This window comes from Cetorhinus maximus, chromosome 17, assembly GCF_964194155.1.
Source record: "Cetorhinus maximus chromosome 17, sCetMax3.hap1.1, whole genome shotgun sequence".
Taxonomy (NCBI): domain Eukaryota; kingdom Metazoa; phylum Chordata; class Chondrichthyes; order Lamniformes; family Cetorhinidae; genus Cetorhinus; species Cetorhinus maximus.
The window spans coordinates 30,042,087-30,064,375 of NC_135895.1; the positions used below are offsets into that span (position 1 = coordinate 30,042,087).

Below are 22,289 nucleotides of genomic sequence, written 5' to 3' on the forward strand. Positions count from 1 at the left end.
GACCAATGAATTGTGCACCTTCTCAGCCACTGTCTTCGTCTGCAGTAAATGTGGCAGAGCCTGCAATGCCAGAGTGGGGCTCCTGAGCCACATCAGACGATGTTTAAAACAGTTGACCATCAAAGTGCAAACCATTGTCTCAAGAGATAGAAGCTGTCAAAGAGAGCAGGCAGATTGTAAGGACATTGAGTTCACAAGCTGGGTTAGAAGATAATATTTGGCAGATGAATAGCTTTTTCACATATGAAAATGATGTACAGGGAAATACCTACTAGTTTGCCAAGCCTTCATAATTTACAATAGCCCCCTTCTCACTAGCATGTATGTGGTCTCCCAGGGTAGAGAAAAACACATCTAAAAATCAAGGCTAATTTAAGGGGAAAATACGTGGAAATCTCCCTGATCCAGAACGAGTGTAAGTGACCACAATGACCATGATTGACCTATTTGTGTGCTCTGATTTCAGCCCCAGCCAGGAATTAGCCAAACTCTGTTTTGAAGACTTGCAGCAAATCCAACTTTACTGCACGAACTAACAACTCACTTCCCAAGTTCACGATCCTCTTAGGAAAAAAAAGACTTTCTGACATCTGACCTAGTTATCTTCTTGTTTAACTGATAGGCTGGAACTCTGGTCTTCACTAATGTATCTAATTGAAATATTTTTTCAATAAGAAAACACTTTCAAAACACTTTATCCAGGTGGTTGTTAAATAGAATGTTAAGGGGTTTTGAAGGGTGGAAAAGGATTTACGGCATTTCTGGCTTTCCAGTGATTAATTTTCAAAGAAATAGGCTTTCAGGAGACACTTGAAGGCAGGAATAAAGGCATCAAAGGGAAACGGTTTTGGAGGAGGATTCCAGAGGGTAAGAGCATAATGAAAGATTAGCTTCTGATGGCAGAGTGAAGGAAGTGTGGGAAAAGAAGACCCTCTGGAGTAATAAGAACTGAGGGTGTAGGGTGGAATTTTTGGCTGGAAAAGCTTTCCCCTGTAGGGTAGGATGAGGCATAAGAGATTTGAAAAGCAGGGTATGGAGCTTAACACCAATCACTGGGAAAGACACACAATGAATTATCTGTTCTCTGCTGCTGCGGCTACTAAATACCCTTCCATGTCTATTTTAAAAGTTTGGCTTTAACAAAAGAAGAGCAAAGCAAAAGGAAAGGCATGAATAACTTTCTCTGGCAAGATATAGACTGATAAGATAAAACTGTTATGACTAGTATACAGATCAGTAAGATACGGTTAAATATAACAAATCAAGTTAAAGTTGAAACTAACATTAAAAAGCATATGTTGAGTTTGACAGCATAATTATGGAAAGAGACTCACAAACAATCAGATTCAGAATTTTAGTCTGGTTCCATACTTTTACAAAGGTGGGTGAAGGATTGTTCAGAAAATAACTAACGTAAAGAAATGACTAGCATGTAGCATCATTCAAGTGTTGTGAACACCTCACATTCAATGAATTACTCACAAATGTAGTTATTGTTGTCATGTAGGTGAATGTGGCATACATAATGACCAAGAAATTTGATTTTGCTCCTCCTGCATACAGTGAAAACATGATGAGTCAAACTCAGATGACATGAAATTCCGATTATGTTGAAGTCATCAACCCTTCCCGCCGGCAGAATAGCACACCCCATAGAGCAATGCCCGTGATAAGCCAAAATGCCACACAGATAACTTCAGATTAGTTGAACTTGTCGAATTTGTCATATGACCTCGCTGACCAATCAAACAGAGTTAGATCATGGAGTGCTGGGTAAGCCAACATTTGACATCGAGATCTCCCTATGAAAGAATGCACCTGCGAGTATGGCTACCAGCCACCAGCTTCTCAAGGGCAGCTAGGGATGGGCGATAAATGCTGGCCCAGCCAACAAAGCCCACATCCCGTGAATGAATCAAAATAAATAAATATAAATCTGTGGGGAAGTTAAAAGTGTTGTTGACCAGAGAGAAGTTAAAATTAATACAGCAAGTGAAAAACTGTGGCACCAAGTGGAAAGTGGACATCGCAAGTGAGTGGGAGATTCCGCCATGAAGTTTGTCCACCATTCTGAAACACAAGGCAAAGATCTTGGAACAGTTTGACAAACAGACATTCTCTCCAGCAAGGAAGTAGATGAGATCAGCTGCCTATCCCGACATTGAAGAAGCTCTGCTAATGTGGTTCAAGGCAACCCAAGCAAAGAATGTTCCCATCTCTGGTCCAATCCTGCAGGAAAGGGGAGTCTGGCACAAAGAAGCTGGGCCACATAGAGTTTACCTGCTGCGACGTTTTGACTGGACTGATTCAAGACAAGGCACGGCATGGTCTTCCGTGATCCGGGAAGGCGGTTACAGCAGCAATGACAGATAATTGGCTCCAAAAGAGTCCTGCTCACATCTTAAATGATTATGCACCAAGAGACATTTTTAACGCAGCTCAAACTGGACTGTTTTACCATCTTTTGTCAGACCGCTCTTTGATGTTTAAAGGTGAAACATGCAATGGTGGAAAGTGGAGTAAGGAATGTGTCACTGCTATGATCTGCACCAACATGGATGGCACTGAAAAGCTGCCGCTTCTTGTGATAGTAACACATAACAAAACCGCCAGCACTTTTGACGTGTCGATCAGGAAAATTGGGCAAAGCATCTAATTACAGACAACTGCCCCACGCACCCTGACTTTGCTGGCCTGAAGAGTGTGAAATTGTAGTACTTGCCTCCCAATGCCACAGCCAAGCTCCAGCCAATGGGTCGGGGATGATTAGGAACCTGAAAACCCACTGCCGATGACAGCTCTCAGGTTATCGAGGCAATTGATAAGAGGCAGGAGCGCAATCCAACTGTACTGGAAGCCATGTTCATGATGAAAAGGGTGTGAAAAAGTTGAAAAAGGTGGAAGATGGTGACTGAAACCACAATTGGCAGCTGCTTCCATCATGCTGCAGAAGACATTGAGAATGAAGAGGAGCAGGGGGAGGTACTTTTCATTCAGCTGCAGGAGGCTGACATGGAAACTCCAGCAGAGAGAACCATGCAAACTTATGTAGAGGTGGATGATAACAACGTAGAAACATAGAAAATAGGAGCAGGAGTAGGTCATTCGGTCCCTCGAGCCAGCTTCACTATTTAATATGATCGTGGCTGATCCTCTATCTCAATGCCATCGAAAAGAAGCAGGAGCTCAATCCAAATGTGCTAGATGCACAATGCAACTGACAGATGATGCCATCGTAGATGCAATACATTCTTCAACCAAGAAGCTTGAAGAGGGCAATGACCCTGAAGAGTCTGAGGAAGCTTTGCCTGCTCACCCATCTGTGTCCCTAGCTGCCTGCTCGCTGCCTGTTTCCCTAACCACCTGCTCACTCACCTGTTCCCAAACTGCCTGCTCGCCCACCTGTTTCCCTAGCCGCCTGCTCAGCCACCTGTTTACCGAGCCGCCTGCTCGCCCACCTGTTTCCATAGCTGCCTGCTCAGCCATGAGTTTCCCTGGCCGCCTGCTCACCCACCTTGTCCCTAGCGGCCTGCTCGCCCACCTGTTCCATAACCGCCAGCTCACCCACCTGTTTCCTTAGCCACCTGCTCACCCACCTGTTCTATAACCGCCAGCTCATCCACTTGTTTCCCTAGCTGCCTGATCGTCCACCTGTTTTCCTAGCCACGTGCTCACCCACCTGTTTCCCTAGCTGCCTGATCGCCCACCTGTCTCTCTAGCCGCCTGCTCACCCACCTGTTCCATAACCGCCTGCTCATCCACCTGTTTCCCTAGCGGCCCGCTCACCCACCTGTTTCCCTAGCCACCTGTTCATCTACCTGTTTCTCTAGCCGCCTGTTCATCCACCTGTTTCCCTAGCCAGCTGTTCATCTACCTGTTTCTCTAGCTGCCTGCTCACCCACCTGTTTCGCTAGCCACCTGTTCATCTACCTGTTTCTCTAGCCGCCTGTTCATCCACCTGTTTCCCTAGCCACCTGTTCATCTACCTGTTTCTCTAGCTGCCTGCTCACCCACCTGTTTCGCTAGCCACCTGTTCATTTACCTGTTTCTCTAGCCGCCTGTTCACCCACCTGTTTCCCTAGCTGCCTGATCGCCCACCTGTTTCCCTAGCCACCTGTTCATCTACCTGTTTCTCTAGCTGCCTGCTCACCCACCTGTTTCGCTAGCCACCTGTTCATCTACCTGTTTCTCTAGCCGCCTGTTCATCCACCTGTTTCCCTAGCCACCTGTTCATCTACCTGTTTCTCTAGCCGCCTGCTCATGCACCTGTTTCCCTAGCCACCTGCTCACCCACCTGTTTCCCTAGCCGCCTGCTCGCCCACCTGTTTCCCTAGCTGCCTGCTCGCCCACCTGTTTCCCTAGCCGCCTGCTCGCCCACCTGTTTCCCTAGCCGCCTGCTCGCCCAACTGTTTCCCTAGCCACCTGCTCACCCACCTGTTTCCCTAGCCACCTGCTCACCCACCTGTTTCCCTAGCCGCCTGCTCGCCCACCTGTTTCCCTAGCTGCCTGCTCGCCCACCTGTTTCCCTAGCCGCGTGCTCATCCACCTGTTCCATATCCGCCTGCTCACCCACTTGTTTCCCAGGCCGACTGCTCACCCACCTGTTTCCCTAGCCACCTGTTCATCTACCTGTTTCTCTAGCCGCCTGTTCATCCACCTGTTTCCCTAGCCACATGTTCATCTACTTGTTTCTCTAGCCGCCTGCTCACCCATCTGTTTCTCTAGCCACCTGCTCGCCCACCTGTTTCTCTAGCCACCTACTCGCCCACCTGTTTCCGTAGCCACCTGCTCACCCACCTGTTTCCCTAGCCGCCAGCTCGCCCACCTGTTTCCCTAGCCACCTGCTCACCCACCTGTTTCCCTAGCCGCCTGCTCACCCACCTGTTTCTCTGGCCAGCTGCTCACCCATCTGTTTCCCGAGCTTCCTGCTCGACAACCTGTTTCCCTAGCCGCCTGCTCATCCTCCTGTTTCCCTAGCTGACTGCTCACCCATCTGTCTCTCTAGCCACCTGCTCGCCCACCTGTTTCATGATCCGCCTGCTCACTCACCTGTTTCCCTAGCCACCTGTTCATCTACCTGTTTCTCTAGCCCCCTGTTCATCTACCTGTTTCCCTAGCCACATGTTCATCTACTTGTTTCTCTGGCCACCTGCTCACCCACCTGTTTCATGATCCACCTGCTCACTCACCTGTTTCCCTAGCTGCCTGATCGCCCACTTGTTTCTCTGGCCACCTGCTCACTCACCTGTATCTCTAGCTGCCTGATCGCCCACCTGTTTCTTTGGCCACCTGCTCACTCACCTGTTTCCCTAGCCACCTGCTCACCCACCTTGTCCCTAGCTGCCTGCTCACCCACCTGTTTCTCTAGCTGCCTGATCGTCCACCTGTTTCCCTAGCCACCTGTTCATCTACTTGTTTCTCTAGCCGCCTGCTCATCCACCTGTTTCCCTAGCCACATGTTTATCTACTTGTTACTCTAGCCGACTGCTCACCCGTCTGTTTCCCTAGCCGCCTGCTCACCCACCTGTTTCTCTGGCCAGCTGCTCACCCATCTGTTTCCCTAGCTGCCTGTTCACCCACCTGTTTCCCTAGCCGACTGCTCACCCATCTGTTTCTCTAGCCACCTGCTTGCTCACCTGTATCTCTAGCTGCCTGCTCACCCACCTGTTTCTCTGGCCACCTGCTCACCCATCTGTTTCCCTAGCCGCCTGCTCATACACCTGTTTTCCTAGCCGCCTGCTCGCCCACCTGTTTCACGATCCGCCTGCTCACCCACCTGTTTTCCTAGCTGCCATGATCGTCCACCTGTTTCCCTAGCCACCTGTTCCATAACCGCCTGCTCGCCTACCTGTTTCTCTAGACGCCTGCTCACCCACCTGTTTCCCTAGCCACATGTTCATCTGCTTGTTTCTCTAGCCGCCTGCTCATCCACCTGTTTCCCTAGCCGCCTGCTCGCCCACCTGTTTCCCTAGCCTCCAGCTCACCCACCTGTTTCCCTAGCCGCCTGCTCGCCCACCTGTTTCCTTAGCCACCTGCTCGCCCACCTGTTTCCCTATCCGCCTGCTCACCCACCTGTTTCCCTAGCCGCCTGCTCACCCACCTGTTTCCCTAGCCGCCTGCTCGCCCACCTGTTTCCTTAGCCACCTGCTCGCCCACCTGTTCCCAGACCGCCTGCTCACCCACCTGTTTCCCTAGCCGCCTGCTCACCCACCTGTTTCCCTAGCCGCCTGCTCACCCACCTGTTTCCCAGGCCGCCTGCTCACCCACCTGTTTCCCTAGCTGCCTGCTCACCCATCTGTTTCGCAGGCCGCCTGCTCACCCACCTGTTTCCCTAGCTGCCTGCTCACCCACCTGTTTCCCTAGCCGCCTGCTCATTCACCTGTTTCCCCAGCCGCCTGCTCACCCACCTGTTTCCCTAGCCGCCTCCTCACCCACCTGTTTCCCTAGCCGCCTGCTCATCCACCTGTTTCCCTAGCCGCCTGCTCACCCAACTGTTTCCCTAGCCGCCTCCTCACCCACCTGGTCCATAACCGCCAGCTCATCCATCTGTTTCCCTAGCTGCTTGCTCACCCACCTGTTTCCCGAGAGGCCTGCTCACCCACCTGTTTCCCTAGCCGCCTGCTCACCCACCTGTTTCCCTAGCGGTCTGCCCACCCACCTGTTTCCCTAGCCACCTGTTCATCCACCTGTTTCCCTAGCCACCTGTTCATCTACCTGTTTCTCTAGCCGCCTGCTCATGCACCTTTTTCCCTAGCTGTCTGCTCGCCCACCTGTTTCCCTAGCAGCCTGCACGCCCACCTGTTTCCCTAGCGTCTGCTCGCTCACCTGTTTCCCTAGCCACCTGTTCATCTACCTGTTTCTCTAGCCGCCTGCTCACCCACCTGTTCCATAACCGCCTGCTCATCCACCTATTTCCCAGGCCGCCTGTTCACCCACCTGTTTCCCTAGCTGCCTGCTCACCCACCTGTTTCCCTAGCAGCCTGCTCAGCCACATGTTCCATAACCGCCTGCTCATCCAGCTGTTTCCCTAGCCGCCTGCTCATCCACCTGTTCCATAACCGCCTGCTCATCCACCTGTTCCATAACCGCCAGCTCATCAAACTGTTTCCCTAGCTGCCCGCTCACCAACCTATTTCCCTAGCCATCTGCTCACCCACCTCTTTCCCTAGCGGCCTCCTCGCCCACCTGTTTCCCTAGCGGTCTGCCCACCCACCTGTTTCCCTAGCCACCTGTTCATCTACCTGTTTCTCTAGCCACCTGTTCATTCACCTGTTTCCCTAGCCACCTGTTCATCTACCTGTTTCGCTAGCCGCCTGCTCATCCACCTGGTTCCCTAGCCACCTGCTTGCCCACCTGTTTCCCTAGCCACCTGTTCATTCACCTGTTTCCCTAGCCACCTGTTCATCTACCTGGTTCTCTAGCCACCTGCTCACCCACCTGTTTCTCTAGCTGCCTGCTCGCCCACCTGTTTCCCTAGCCGCCTGCTCGCCCACCTGTTTCCCTAGCCGCCTGCTCACCCACCTGTTTCCCTATCAGCCTGCTCGCCCACCTGTTTCTCTAGCCGCCTGCTCACCCACCTGTTTCCCTAGCCGCCTGCTCACCCACCTGTTTCCCTAGCCGCCTACTCACCCACCTATTTCCCTAGCCGCCTGCTCACCCATCTGTTTCCCTAGCCGCCTGCTCGCCCACCTGTTTCCTTAGCCACCTGCTCGCCCACCTGTTTCCCTATCAGCCTGCTCAACCACCTGTTTCCCTAGCCGCCTGCTCACCCACCTGTTTCCCTATCAGCCTGCTCGCCCTCCCGTTTCCTTAGCCACCTGCTCACCCACCTGTTTCCCTAGCCGACTGCTCACCCATCTGTTTCCCTAGCCGACTGCTCACCCATCTGTTTCTCTAGCCACCTGCTCACCCACCTGTTTCTCTGGCCAGCTACTCGCCCACCCGTTTCCTTAGCTGCCTGCTCACCCACCGGTTTCTCTGGCCACTTGTTCGCCCACCTGTTTCCCTAGCCGACTGCTCACCCACCGATTTCTCTGGCCACCTGCTCGCCCACCTGTTTCCCTAGCCGCCTGCTCACCCACCTGTTTCCCTAGCCGCCTGCTCATCCTCCTGTTTCCCTAGCCGACTGCTCACCCATCTGTTTCTCTAGCCACTTGCTCGCTCACCTGTTTCCCTAGCTGCCTGATCGCCCACCTGTTTCCCTATCCGCCTGCTCGCCCACCTGTTTCCCTAGCCGCCTGCTCACCCACCTGTTTCCCTAGCTGCCTGATCGCCCACCTGTTTCCCTATCCGCCTGCTCACCCACCTGTTTCCCTAGCCGCCTGCTCGCCCACCTGTTTCCCTAGCCGCCTGTTCGGCCACCTGTTTTCCTAGCCGCCTGGTCGGCCACCTGTTTTCCTAGTCGCCTGCTCGCCCACATGTTTCCCTAGCCGCCTGATCCTCCACCTGTTTCCCTGGCTGCCCGCTCACCCACCTGTTTCCCTAGCTGCCTGATTGTCTACCTGTTTCCCTAGCTACCTGATCCTCCACCTGTTTCCCTGGCCGTCCGCTCACCCACCTGTTTCCCTAGCTGCCTGATTGTCCACCTGTTTCCCTAGCTGCCTGATCCTCCACCTGTTTCCCTGGCCGCCCGCTCACCCACCTGTTTCCCTAGCCGCCTGCTCACCCACCTGTTTCCCTAGCCGCCTGCTCACCCACCTGTTTCCCTAGCCGCCTGCTCACCCATCTGTTTCCCTAGCCGCCTGCTCGCCCACCTGTTTCCTTAGCCACCTGCTCGCCCACCTGTTTCCCTATCAGCCTGCTCGCCCACCTGTTTCCCTAGCCGCCTGCTCACCCACCTGTTTCCCTAGCCGACTGCTCACCCATCTGTTTCCCTAGCCGACTGCTCACCCATCTGTTTCTCTAGCCACCTGCTCACCCACCTGTTTCTCTGGCCAGCTACTCGCCCACCCGTTTCCTTAGCTGCCTGCTCACCCACCGGTTTCTCTGGCCACTTGTTCGCCCACCTGTTTCCCTAGCCGACTGCTCACCCACCGATTTCTCTGGCCACCTGCTCGCCCACCTGTTTCCCTAGCCACCTGCTCACCCACCTGTTTCCCTAGCCGCCTGCTCATCCTCCTGTTTCCCTAGCCGACTGCTCACCCATCTGTTTCTCTAGCCACCTGCTCGCTCACCTGTTTCCCTAGCTGCCTGATCGCCCACCTGTTTCCCTATCCGCCTGCTCGCCCACCTGTTTCCCTAGCCGCCTGCTCACCCACCTGTTTCCCTAGCTGCCTGATCGCCCACCTGTTTCCCTATCCGCCTGCTCACCCACCTGTTTCCCTAGTCGCCTGCTCGCCCACCTGTTTCCCTAGCCGCCTGTTCGGCCACCTGTTTTCCTAGCCGCCTGGTCGGCCACCTGTTTTCCTAGTCGCCTGCTCGCCCACATGTTTCCCTAGCCGCCTGATCCTCCACCTGTTTCCCTGGCTGCCCGCTCACCCACCTGTTTCCCTAGCTGCCTGATTGTCTACCTGTTTCCCTAGCTACCTGATCCTCCACCTGTTTCCCTGGCCGTCCGCTCACCCACCTGTTTCCCTAGCTTCCTGCTCACCCACCTGTTTCCCTGGCCGCCCGCTCACCCACCTGTTTCTCTAGCCGCCCGCTCACCCACCTGTTTCCCTAGCTGCCTGATTGTCCACCTGTTTCCCTAGCTGCCTGCTCACCCACCTGTTTCCCTGGCCGCCCGCTCACCCACCTGTTTCCCTAGCTGCCTGATTGTCCACCTGTTTCCCTAGCTGCCTGATCCTCCACCTGTTTCCCTGGCCGCCCGCTCACCCACCTGTTTCCCTAGCCGCCTGCTCACCCACCTGTTTCCCTAGCTGCCTGCTCACCCACCTGTTTCCCTAGCCGCCTGCTCACCCATCTGTTTCCCTAGCCGCCTGCTCGCCCACCTGTTTCCTTAGCCACCTGCTCGCCCACCTGTTTCCCTATCAGCCTGCTCGCCCACCTGTTTCCCTAGCCGCCTGCTCACCCACCTGTTTCCCTATCAGCCTGCTCGCCCACCTGTTTCCTTAGCCACCTGCTCACCCACCTGTTTCCCTAGCCGACTGCTCACCCATCTGTTTCCCTAGCCGACTGCTCACCCATCTGTTTCTCTAGCCACCTGCTCACCCACCTGTTTCTCTGGCCAGCTACTCGCCCACCCGTTTCCTTAGCTGCCTGCTCACCCACCGGTTTCTCTGGCCACTTGTTCGCCCACCTGTTTCCCTAGCCGACTGCTCACCCACCGATTTCTCTGGCCACCTGCTCGCCCACCTGTTTCCCTAGCCGCCTGCTCACCCACCTGTTTCCCTAGCCGCCTGCTCATCCTCCTGTTTCCCTAGCCAACTGCTCACCCATCTGTTTCTCTAGCCACCTGCTCGCTCACCTGTTTCCCTAGCTGCCTGATCGCCCACCTGTTTCCCTATCCGCCTGCTCGCCCACCTGTTTCCCTAGCCGCCTGCTCACCCACCTGTTTCCCTAGCTGCCTGATCGCCCACCTGTTTCCCTATCCGCCTGCTCACCCACCTGTTTCCCTAGCCGCCTGCTCGCCCACCTGTTTCCCTAGCCGCCTGTTCGGCCACCTGTTTTCCTAGCCGCCTGGTCGGCCACCTGTTTTCCTAGTCGCCTGCTCGCCCACATGTTTCCCTAGCCGCCTGATCCTCCACCTGTTTCCCTGGCTGCCCGCTCACCCACCTGTTTCCCTAGCTGCCTGATTGTCTACCTGTTTCCCTAGCTACCTGATCCTCCACCTGTTTCCCTGGCCGTCCGCTCACCCACCTGTTTCCCTAGCTGCCTGATTGTCCACCTGTTTCCCTAGCTGCCTGATCCTCCACTTGTTTCCCTGGCCGCCCGCTCACCCACCTGTTTCCCTAGCTGCCTGCTCACCCACCTGTTTCCCTGGCCGCCCGCTCGCCCACCTGTTTCCCTAGCCGTCTGCTCACCCACCTGTTTCCCTAGCTGCCTGATTGTCCACCTGTTTCCCTAGCTGCCTGCTCACCCACCTGTTTCCCTGGCCGCCCGCTCACCCACCTGTTTCCCTAGCTGCCTGCTCACCCACCTGTTTCCCTATCAGCCTGCTCGCCCTCCCGTTTCCTTAGCCACCTGCTCACCCACCTGTTTCCCTAGCCGACTGCTCACCCATCTGTTTCTCTAGCCACCTGCTCACCCACCTGTTTCTCTGGCCAGCTACTCGCCCACCCGTTTCCTTAGCTGCCTGCTCACCCACCGGTTTCTCTGGCCACTTGTTCGCCCACCTGTTTCCCTAGCCGACTGCTCACCCACCGATTTCTCTGGCCACCTGCTAGCCCACCTGTTTCCCTAGCCGCCTGCTCACCCACCTGTTTCCCTAGCCGCCTGCTCATCCTCCTGTTTCCCTAGCCGACTGCTCACCCACCTGTTTCTCTAGCCACCTGCTCGCTCACCTGTTTCCCTAGCTGCCTGATCGCCCACCTGTTTCCCTATCCGCCTGCTCGCCCACCTGTTTCCCTAGCCGCCTGCTCACCCACCTGTTTCCCTAGCTGCCTGATCGCCCACCTGTTTCCCTAGCCGCCTGCTCGCCCACCTGTTTCCCTAGCCGCCTGTTCGGCCACCTGTTTTCCTAGCCGCCTGGTCGGCCACCTGTTTTCCTAGTCGCCTGCTCGCCCACATGTTTCCCTAGCCGCCTGATCCTCCACCTGTTTCCCTGGCTGCCCGCTCACCCACCTGTTTCCCTAGCTGCCTGATTGTCTACCTGTTTCCCTAGCTACCTGATCCTCCACCTGTTTCCCTGGCCGTCCGCTCACCCACCTGTTTCCCTAGCTGCCTGATTGTCCACCTGTTTCCCTAGCTGCCTGATCCTCCACCTGTTTCCCTGGCCGCCCGCTCACCCACCTGTTTCCCTAGCTGCCTGCTCACCCACCTGTTTCCCTGGCCGCCCGCTCGCCCACCTGTTTCTCTAGCCGCCCGCTCACCCACCTGTTTCCCTAGCTGCCTGATTGTCCACCTGTTTCCCTAGCTGCCTGCTCACCCACCTGTTTCCCTGGCCGCCCGCTCACCCACCTGTTTCCCTAGCTGCCTGCTCACTCACCTGTTTCCCTATCAGCCTGCTCAACCACCTGTTTCCCTAGCCGCCTGCTCACCCACCTGTTTCCCTATCAGCCTGCTCGCCCTCCCGTTTCCTTAGCCACCTGCTCACCCACCTGTTTCCCTAGCCGACTGCTCACCCATCTGTTTCCCTAGCCGACTGCTCACCCATCTGTTTCTCTAGCCACCTGCTCACCCACCTGTTTCTCTGGCCAGCTACTCGCCCACCCGTTTCCTTAGCTGCCTGCTCACCCACCGGTTTCTCTGGCCACTTGTTCGCCCACCTGTTTCCCTAGCCGACTGCTCACCCACCGATTTCTCTGGCCACCTGCTCGCCCACCTGTTTCCCTAGCCGCCTGCTCACCCACCTGTTTCCCTAGCCGCCTGCTCATCCTCCTGTTTCCCTAGCCGACTGCTCACCCATCTGTTTCTCTAGCCACTTGCTCGCTCACCTGTTTCCCTAGCTGCCTGATCGCCCACCTGTTTCCCTATCCGCCTGCTCGCCCACCTGTTTCCCTAGCCGCCTGCTCACCCACCTGTTTCCCTAGCTGCCTGATCGCCCACCTGTTTCCCTATCCGCCTGCTCACCCACCTGTTTCCCTAGCCGCCTGCTCGCCCACCTGTTTCCCTAGCCGCCTGTTCGGCCACCTGTTTTCCTAGCCGCCTGGTCGGCCACCTGTTTTCCTAGTCGCCTGCTCGCCCACATGTTTCCCTAGCCGCCTGATCCTCCACCTGTTTCCCTGGCTGCCCGCTCACCCACCTGTTTCCCTAGCTGCCTGATTGTCTACCTGTTTCCCTAGCTACCTGATCCTCCACCTGTTTCCCTGGCCGTCCGCTCACCCACCTGTTTCCCTAGCTGCCTGATTGTCCACCTGTTTCCCTAGCTGCCTGATCCTCCACCTGTTTCCCTGGCCGCCCGCTCACCCACCTGTTTCCCTAGCCGCCTGCTCACCCACCTGTTTCCCTAGCCGCCTGCTCACCCACCTGTTTCCCTAGCCGCCTGCTCACCCATCTGTTTCCCTAGCCGCCTGCTCGCCCACCTGTTTCCTTAGCCACCTGCTCGCCCACCTGTTTCCCTATCAGCCTGCTCGCCCACCTGTTTCCCTAGCCGCCTGCTCACCCACCTGTTTCCCTAGCCGACTGCTCACCCATCTGTTTCCCTAGCCGACTGCTCACCCATCTGTTTCTCTAGCCACCTGCTCACCCACCTGTTTCTCTGGCCAGCTACTCGCCCACCCGTTTCCTTAGCTGCCTGCTCACCCACCGGTTTCTCTGGCCACTTGTTCGCCCACCTGTTTCCCTAGCCGACTGCTCACCCACCGATTTCTCTGGCCACCTGCTCGCCCACCTGTTTCCCTAGCCACCTGCTCACCCACCTGTTTCCCTAGCCGCCTGCTCATCCTCCTGTTTCCCTAGCCGACTGCTCACCCATCTGTTTCTCTAGCCACCTGCTCGCTCACCTGTTTCCCTAGCTGCCTGATCGCCCACCTGTTTCCCTATCCGCCTGCTCGCCCACCTGTTTCCCTAGCCGCCTGCTCACCCACCTGTTTCCCTAGCTGCCTGATCGCCCACCTGTTTCCCTATCCGCCTGCTCACCCACCTGTTTCCCTAGTCGCCTGCTCGCCCACCTGTTTCCCTAGCCGCCTGTTCGGCCACCTGTTTTCCTAGCCGCCTGGTCAGCCACCTGTTTTCCTAGTCGCCTGCTCGCCCACATGTTTCCCTAGCCGCCTGATCCTCCACCTGTTTCCCTGGCTGCCCGCTCACCCACCTGTTTCCCTAGCTGCCTGATTGTCTACCTGTTTCCCTAGCTACCTGATCCTCCACCTGTTTCCCTGGCCGTCCGCTCACCCACCTGTTTCCCTAGCTTCCTGCTCACCCACCTGTTTCCCTGGCCGCCCGCTCACCCACCTGTTTCTCTAGCCGCCCGCTCACCCACCTGTTTCCCTAGCTGCCTGATTGTCCACCTGTTTCCCTAGCTGCCTGCTCACCCACCTGTTTCCCTGGCCGCCCGCTCACCCACCTGTTTCCCTAGCTGCCTGATTGTCCACCTGTTTCCCTAGCTGCCTGATCCTCCACCTGTTTCCCTGGCCGCCCGCTCACCCACCTGTTTCCCTAGCCGCCTGCTCACCCACCTGTTTCCCTAGCTGCCTGCTCACCCACCTGTTTCCCTAGCCGCCTGCTCACCCATCTGTTTCCCTAGCCGCCTGCTCGCCCACCTGTTTCCTTAGCCACCTGCTCGCCCACCTGTTTCCCTATCAGCCTGCTCGCCCACCTGTTTCCCTAGCCGCCTGCTCACCCACCTGTTTCCCTATCAGCCTGCTCGCCCACCTGTTTCCTTAGCCACCTGCTCACCCACCTGTTTCCCTAGCCGACTGCTCACCCATCTGTTTCCCTAGCCGACTGCTCACCCATCTGTTTCTCTAGCCACCTGCTCACCCACCTGTTTCTCTGGCCAGCTACTCGCCCACCCGTTTCCTTAGCTGCCTGCTCACCCACCGGTTTCTCTGGCCACTTGTTCGCCCACCTGTTTCCCTAGCCGACTGCTCACCCACCGATTTCTCTGGCCACCTGCTCGCCCACCTGTTTCCCTAGCCGCCTGCTCACCCACCTGTTTCCCTAGCCGCCTGCTCATCCTCCTGTTTCCCTAGCCAACTGCTCACCCATCTGTTTCTCTAGCCACCTGCTCGCTCACCTGTTTCCCTAGCTGCCTGATCGCCCACCTGTTTCCCTATCCGCCTGCTCGCCCACCTGTTTCCCTAGCTGCCTGATCGCCCACCTGTTTCCCTATCCGCCTGCTCACCCACCTGTTTCCCTAGCCGCCTGCTCGCCCACCTGTTTCCCTAGCCGCCTGTTCGGCCACCTGTTTTCCTAGCCGCCTGGTCGGCCACCTGTTTTCCTAGTCGCCTGCTCGCCCACATGTTTCCCTAGCCGCCTGATCCTCCACCTGTTTCCCTGGCTGCCCGCTCACCCACCTGTTTCCCTAGCTGCCTGATTGTCTACCTGTTTCCCTAGCTACCTGATCCTCCACCTGTTTCCCTGGCCGTCCGCTCACCCACCTGTTTCCCTAGCTGCCTGATTGTCCACCTGTTTCCCTAGCTGCCTGATCCTCCACCTGTTTCCCTGGCCGCCCGCTCACCCACCTGTTTCCCTAGCTGCCTGCTCACCCACCTGTTTCCCTGGCCGCCCGCTCGCCCACCTGTTTCCCTAGCCGTCTGCTCACCCACCTGTTTCCCTAGCTGCCTGATTGTCCACCTGTTTCCCTAGCTGCCTGCTCACCCACCTGTTTCCCTGGCCGCCCGCTCACCCACCTGTTTCCCTAGCTGCCTGATTGTCCACCTGTTTCCCTAGCTGCCTGATCCTCCACCTGTTTCCCTGGCCGCCCGCTCACCCACCTGTTTCCCTAGCTGCCTGCTCACCCACCTGTTTCCCTATCAGCCTGCTCGCCCTCCCGTTTCCTTAGCCACCTGCTCACCCACCTGTTTCCCTAGCCGACTGCTCACCCATCTGTTTCTCTAGCCACCTGCTCACCCACCTGTTTCTCTGGCCAGCTACTCGCCCACCCGTTTCCTTAGCTGCCTGCTCACCCACCGGTTTCTCTGGCCACTTGTTCGCCCACCTGTTTCCCTAGCCGACTGCTCACCCACCGATTTCTCTGGCCACCTGCTAGCCCACCTGTTTCCCTAGCCGCCTGCTCACCCACCTGTTTCCCTAGCCGCCTGCTCATCCTCCTGTTTCCCTAGCCGACTGCTCACCCATCTGTTTCTCTAGCCACCTGCTCGCTCACCTGTTTCCCTAGCTGCCTGATCGCCCACCTGTTTCCCTATCCGCCTGCTCGCCCACCTGTTTCCCTAGCCGCCTGCTCACCCACCTGTTTCCCTAGCTGCCTGATCGCCCACCTGTTTCCCTAGCCGCCTGCTCGCCCACCTGTTTCCCTAGCCGCCTGTTCGGCCACCTGTTTTCCTAGCCGCCTGGTCGGCCACCTGTTTTCCTAGTCGCCTGCTCGCCCACATGTTTCCCTAGCCGCCTGATCCTCCACCTGTTTCCCTGGCTGCCCGCTCACCCACCTGTTTCCCTAGCTGCCTGATTGTCTACCTGTTTCCCTAGCTACCTGATCCTCCACCTGTTTCCCTGGCCGTCCGCTCACCCACCTGTTTCCCTAGCTGCCTGATTGTCCACCTGTTTCCCTAGCTGCCTGATCCTCCACCTGTTTCCCTGGCCGCCCGCTCACCCACCTGTTTCCCTAGCTGCCTGCTCACCCACCTGTTTCCCTGGCCGCCCGCTCACCCACCTGTTTCTCTAGCCGCCCGCTCACCCACCTGTTTCCCTAGCTGCCTGATTGTCCACCTGTTTCCCTAGCTGCCTGCTCACCCACCTGTTTCCCTGGCCGCCCGCTCACCCACCTGTTTCCCTAGCTGCCTGCTCACTCACCTGTTTCCCCAGCTGTCTGCTCACCCACCTGTTTCCCTAGCCGCCTGATCGTCCACCTGCTTACCTAGCCGCTTGCTCGCCCACCTGTTTACCTAAGCGCCTCCCCCGCCACCTGTTTACCTACCCGATGAAGGCTCAGTTGCTCGCCCACTTGTTTCATTAACCGATGCCGCAAAGGTGTAGAGATTCTCCAGGAATTTGCACTGCAGCACGAAAATACCGAAAACCATTTGGCTGCATTGAAGACATGACTGATTAGACCATAAGACCATAAGACATAGGAGTAGAAATTAGGCCATTCAGCCCATTGAATCTGCTCTGCCATTCAATCATGGCTGATAATTTTCTCAACCCCATTCTCCCACCTTCTCCCCGTAACCTTTGATCCCCTTACCAATCAAGAACCTATCTATCTCGGTTAAATACACTCAATGACCTGGCCTCCACAGCCTTCTGTGGCAATGAATTCCATCGACTCACCACTATCTGGCTGAAGAAGTTTCTCCTCATCTCTGTATTGTGCACATCTGAAAACAGCACATTAAGCAGAAAAAGATGACGGAGTTTCTCCAGAGCTAACTATTTCAATGCAAAGCCCTGGCCTTTTACAAGGTCGGGTCATTGTAAGGTGTGAACATATTAAATAAAGACTTTTTCAACATTTACTGTGTTTTAATTTGGAATTTGAATCTGTTGTTTTTGACATAGACTACATTTGTAGTAATATGGGATTACATAGGCATGCATTCATGTGGGAATGGGGCCTCCCTAACTATTATGAAGCTCCGCAATTCACAAATTTGGAAGCGGCTCCCTTGGGATTCAACTCATCAAGATTTTACTGTATCAGGCTGAAAAGAGCTGCCTGAACATCCTATGTGTTGAGTGGATAAGATAATGCCAGCTAATGCTCTCCAGCACTGCTCTTGTTAGATTTTGCAAGGGTCAATGGATGGAACTTCATTTGATGCAGGGCAGGCAAGTGTCACTGGAGGTGTCTCTTTGGCATTTGCCTGATGCTGTTCATGGAAACCTGGGTAACTACTTGCATCTGATGGGGACAGGCTCTGCAGCCCCTTCCCCCTGGAACCCTGCTTGAACAGGGGGCTGATACAGGAGAATTATTTTTTAAATTGTACTCCTTAATGGTCCAGGCACCTTGGCCAAGCCTCGGCCTCAATGATGGAGATGGAAGTTGTAGGGCTCCCTCAATGTAACTGGATCTCTCCTGTTTCCCCAGGGGATCTTCGAAGGGAGACCAGTGGACAGCCTACCCCTACCCTGCCCACCCCCCACAACCTCCCTGTGGAATTTTGGGGCCAATGTAATTAGCCTGATCACTGATTCGGGATTTCCAAATAAATATAGATATTATATAATTCAAACCCAAAAGTTGTGTTAATACTTTCAGAATTCTTTGCAGTAGAAATGCAACTTGACCTTATTTAGTCCCCATACATCAACAGCCACGTTAATCCAGAACAGAAGAAAATCTTCTTAATCAGTTTGAGCAATGCCTCTGGAGATCTGTCAGTATACATACACAATTTTACTGATTTGTAAAATTTGCTGATTATACAATTCTGTATGTACAGTCTGTCTTTCAAATTTTGTGCTTGCACATCTGGTTTGAATGCATGATTTGGGAATGTCGTCTTTCATCACAAATACCTTAAGTAAATATCTGGTCTATTCATCTTTCTGCCAGCATCCCTCAATTACTTTTTAAAAAATTTATCTTGCCTTTCTCCTTCTCCTTCTGCATCATAGAACTTTATTTTTGATCATATTTTAGCTTTTTATGGAACTCTTAATAAACATGGGTGAACAACTTGTACCCTGCATGCAACGATTGTAAATTGAACAGTTCTTCATTCAAATGTGCCTGAATTTGTTAATTAGCTGATGCATATGCTTCCTGTTTTCACAGCTAAGGCAATTAAATGCCATTCTAACGTGTGACTTTAAGTGGGAATGTTTTAGCACATCTCCCTGATCGAAAGTATGATGTTCACTGAGAAAACTAGCACTGCTGTACCTCAGAAGCCCGGGCAGAAGAAGACAAGGCCTCAGGGTCTTCCATCTCCAGCTCTTTGTTGTGCTTGTGGCCTCTGTATCATGTTGGCAGGGATCAACATTACCCTCGTGGGAGCCTTTGCATTCGGTACCTTCTTGCCAGTGGACAATCCCCCCATCATTATTGGGCCCATCTTGCTGGTGGTTGCCTTCACCTTCTTTGCAGCCTGCTGCATCTGCAGTCGGAGACCGCCAGCCCACGGCCAAAGGAAGTCCAAACCTGGCTCCAATATTGGCATCATCAAACCAGGTCATGCCACATTTGAGATTGAGACTAGTGAGCACACAGTGCAAGACACGACTGCGGTCCAGCTCAGCCCCACAAACTCAGTGTCTTCTAAGAAATCCACACCAGTCCATGAAAACTCAAAGACATGCAAACTCTTTACAATGGACGGCAACAACCCTGGAGCCAAGTATACAGCTGGCGCTGAGGCGATACAATTGAACCTACCCCGGGACTTGGGGTCATCGTCATAGAACTGGCCTGAGCTCTGAGTGCAAAACTACCCTTGCTGTACGATGTCATGGCTAAGTCCCTTGAATCTTCCACCAGCAGAAACTGGTGTTTAAGTTTGAACAACCTACGCTGCAGACCGTATCGAACTACAATCATCTTCATTTTTACAACTTATTTTATTTGAACAGTGACATTTTTAGTCTCCTGCTGTTTTCTGAGAGTGATATGCACACAAACAAGAAACGATTCAGTAAAAATGTTTGTTATTGAGCAGAACTTTTGAAATTTGAAAATGAAAACAAAAGCACCATCTGACTGTAACTTCACCAAGTCCCAAATCATGAGACTGTCGGGAGCATCTTTGCAAATTACAAGTGATCTGGTGAAAAGGTCTAATTGATTGCTTGAGGAATATATGTACCATAAACTATGTATGCCAAAAGTACAAATTTTTGGTACCGGATGTGCATTTTTCTATTCCTACCCCCCAAAGAAATAATTTGGGACCAGTACTGGAACAGTTTATTTTAAGTCAGATATGACTCATTGAAAAAAAATTGTGGGATTAACTTTGTAGACAGAGATACATATTTTGGCAAAACCCACTTCCCCTTGTAAGCCTCAGTACTCATTTGATCCCCTTCATTGGTTTATGCACTGCATACATGCTCCCATGGCGCTGAAGTGATTAAACCATTGGAGCAAGGAAGCAAATGTGAAGGGCAGGAGCAATGTGACAATACATTTGCTTCATTCATTTCTCCACCTTATTAGCTTCATTGGCATAATAAAAGAAGTCAATTCGTTAAAGGAGGAATCCTGAGAGAATGAGAACTGTCCCATGTCTTTGATTGTCCACAGTAATACTGTGATATAAGCAATGCTTCAAAATAATTGGAAAGGAAGAGAAAGAGAAGTATGAGGCATCAGCCATTGCCAATCAGCTTTTAATTGCTAATTATTAATTATGTATTTATTATTGAAGGGATTGGGGTGGTGGTGAAAGTGCTGGGAAGTTTTGTTTTGTTTAGTTAACTACTCCTGTAGGCAATCTTTCCAATCTTGTCATTGTATAAGACATATCGATCCATTGTATTCATCAACACAGAAACAATTTCAAATAAATGTTTTATTGTATCTGTAAAGTACATCTAGACATACATTATTTGTGTAAAAGATGGGCTGAGTGGAAGGACCCTATTAAAATCTATTATTTACATTTGCTGAATTATGGTAAGTAACAGTACTACTTTGAAAAGAATATGTTAATAATGGAAAAATCCAAAGGCTAGTCATATTGTGGGCTCATCTCAACAAAGAGTGGGAGTCCAAGAAGTCAGTGCTACTGCTTAGAGTTCATTCATCAACAATGGGAGCATCAGAAACTCAAAGATACTGGGGCATAGTTGAAGAAACCGGTCTTGCTAGATTGTGAGGCACAGCCCATTGAACAATATAACACATGCAAACCTCTACTAGCAATGTGAGTGTGAGGGGCAGTCAAAGAGTGTACAATCCATGGTTGCTAAAAGTCTCATGTAGGAGATTGTGATTTCTTGTCTGAGGAATATTAAAAATAACAAAGAAAGGCAAAATAAAGATGTAAATACTTGTTTGGTAGTACAGAATCTTATGGCACAGCTGATGGTAAATGCTGAGTTGTTCAAATCCCAAAGGGAAACTTGAAACAACTGCCACAACTTGTTTTGCAATTTGTATAAATTTCGAGATGCATGCCTTGAATTCAATAGTAATAAGACTACCAAGTCCTATAGGTTTTTACAAAACTAGATTAAACATTTATTAATAAGAGAAATGATTTTAAGCACATACATATGCCTACAAATTACTACTATAATAACTTCTAAATCTTCTAATTAATCTGACTTCCAGTTACACTTTCGTTAAGGCAACAGTAAGACACATAGATTTTAAAAGACCCAGGCAAGGTGACACAAAATGTCCTGAAGTCGAATTCAAAGGAAGTTTTCTTAACTTCAGTTCTTTGAAGACAGCAGCCTGAGGCATAGATGCTGAAGGCTTTTCACACTTGTTAGATCTTAAAATGCCTACACTTACACACACGCTTTGCTCCTTTACACATGTTTTCCTCTATGAATGCAAATACCCATTATTTCACTATGCCTTTGGACTTTACCTTTCTGATCATAAAAATTTAGCATAGTACCTATTTTTCCAGTAATCTTTGGGAAAAATAAACACACTGTTTCTAAACTTCACCTGGCTAGGTGACACATTTTACCTCTCCTTTGGAAACAATCTAGTCAGGTTTATTTAAAAATGCAAATGTTCCCTTGACACCTACGTTTACCTACTTAACAATTCAAACCTAGCCCATCTTTTACCACATCAAAGCCTTCAAGCCAGCTGCCTTTAGTCCAATTAAGTCTCATGCACAACACACACATACAGACACAGATACCACTATTTTACAATAAATTCCAATAATATTATGAGAATTATTACATCTTCCTGACAAGAACTTGAGCATTGCTGAAAAAGTGACATGCCTAAGGTTTTTGTCTTGCACTCATCAGGATACTTGCAAGATTACCAATATAAGGGGGGAAACAACAATTTATACTGTCTGTGAAGAGAGTGCTGATTGGTTAGCAAATGGCGTTGCCATGAAGAATGCATCACCGATGGTGACTGACAGTTAACTGCCAAGCATTGTTTGAAATTTAAACCAGGCAGCTTGACCCGGATTGGTTGAGGCATTGCCCTGAGGAATGAATCAGCGAATGGCTGTCACTTATTTTGTTTAGCTGAAACAGGCACAATGAGTGTACATGTTCTTTCTGACTGCAAAGGAAAGGGACCTGTGTATTAACATATGTAGCTTCCAGTACATGCAAATGCGCCACATTGTGAGCCTGATTGACAATCTTAAATTGGTTGTCAGTGTAATTCTTAACGCATTGAGAGCTATTTAGCAAATGTTGTCCAATCACAGAATCACATCTAATGTTGTACACTGTGTTTTGAGTTTTGCAAGCACAGGCTGGCTGGGTACCTTGCCCATTGCAAACAGCAGCTGGGACAGCTGTTTGATGCGATCCAGCTGTCTTTGGGACTTATGGCCTAGCATCACACTGGCACTGAAATTCATATACCACATTACTCATTTGTGTGATAGGCAGAATGTCTTTTTGGCTTGCTGTCAGCATCCTGTCAGTGGTGAATACCACACTTGTTGCTACTACACAGTAACAGCATGAAA

General features: G+C 52.6%; 1 protein-coding gene across 1 annotated transcript in view; it reads left to right on the top strand.

The window, feature by feature from the left end:
• Window positions 1-20,190, top strand: part of tmem275a (transmembrane protein 275a) — a 34,224-nt gene extending 14,034 nt beyond the window's left edge. The window contains exon 2 of the mRNA XM_078560910.1: window positions 18,440-20,190. Coding sequence (XP_078417036.1) covers window positions 18,514-19,065 — 552 coding nt within the window. The 5' untranslated portion in view covers window positions 18,440-18,513 and the 3' untranslated portion in view covers window positions 19,066-20,190. The remainder of the gene's footprint in view (window positions 1-18,439) is intronic.
• The last annotated feature ends 2,099 nt before the right edge of the window (window positions 20,191-22,289 follow it).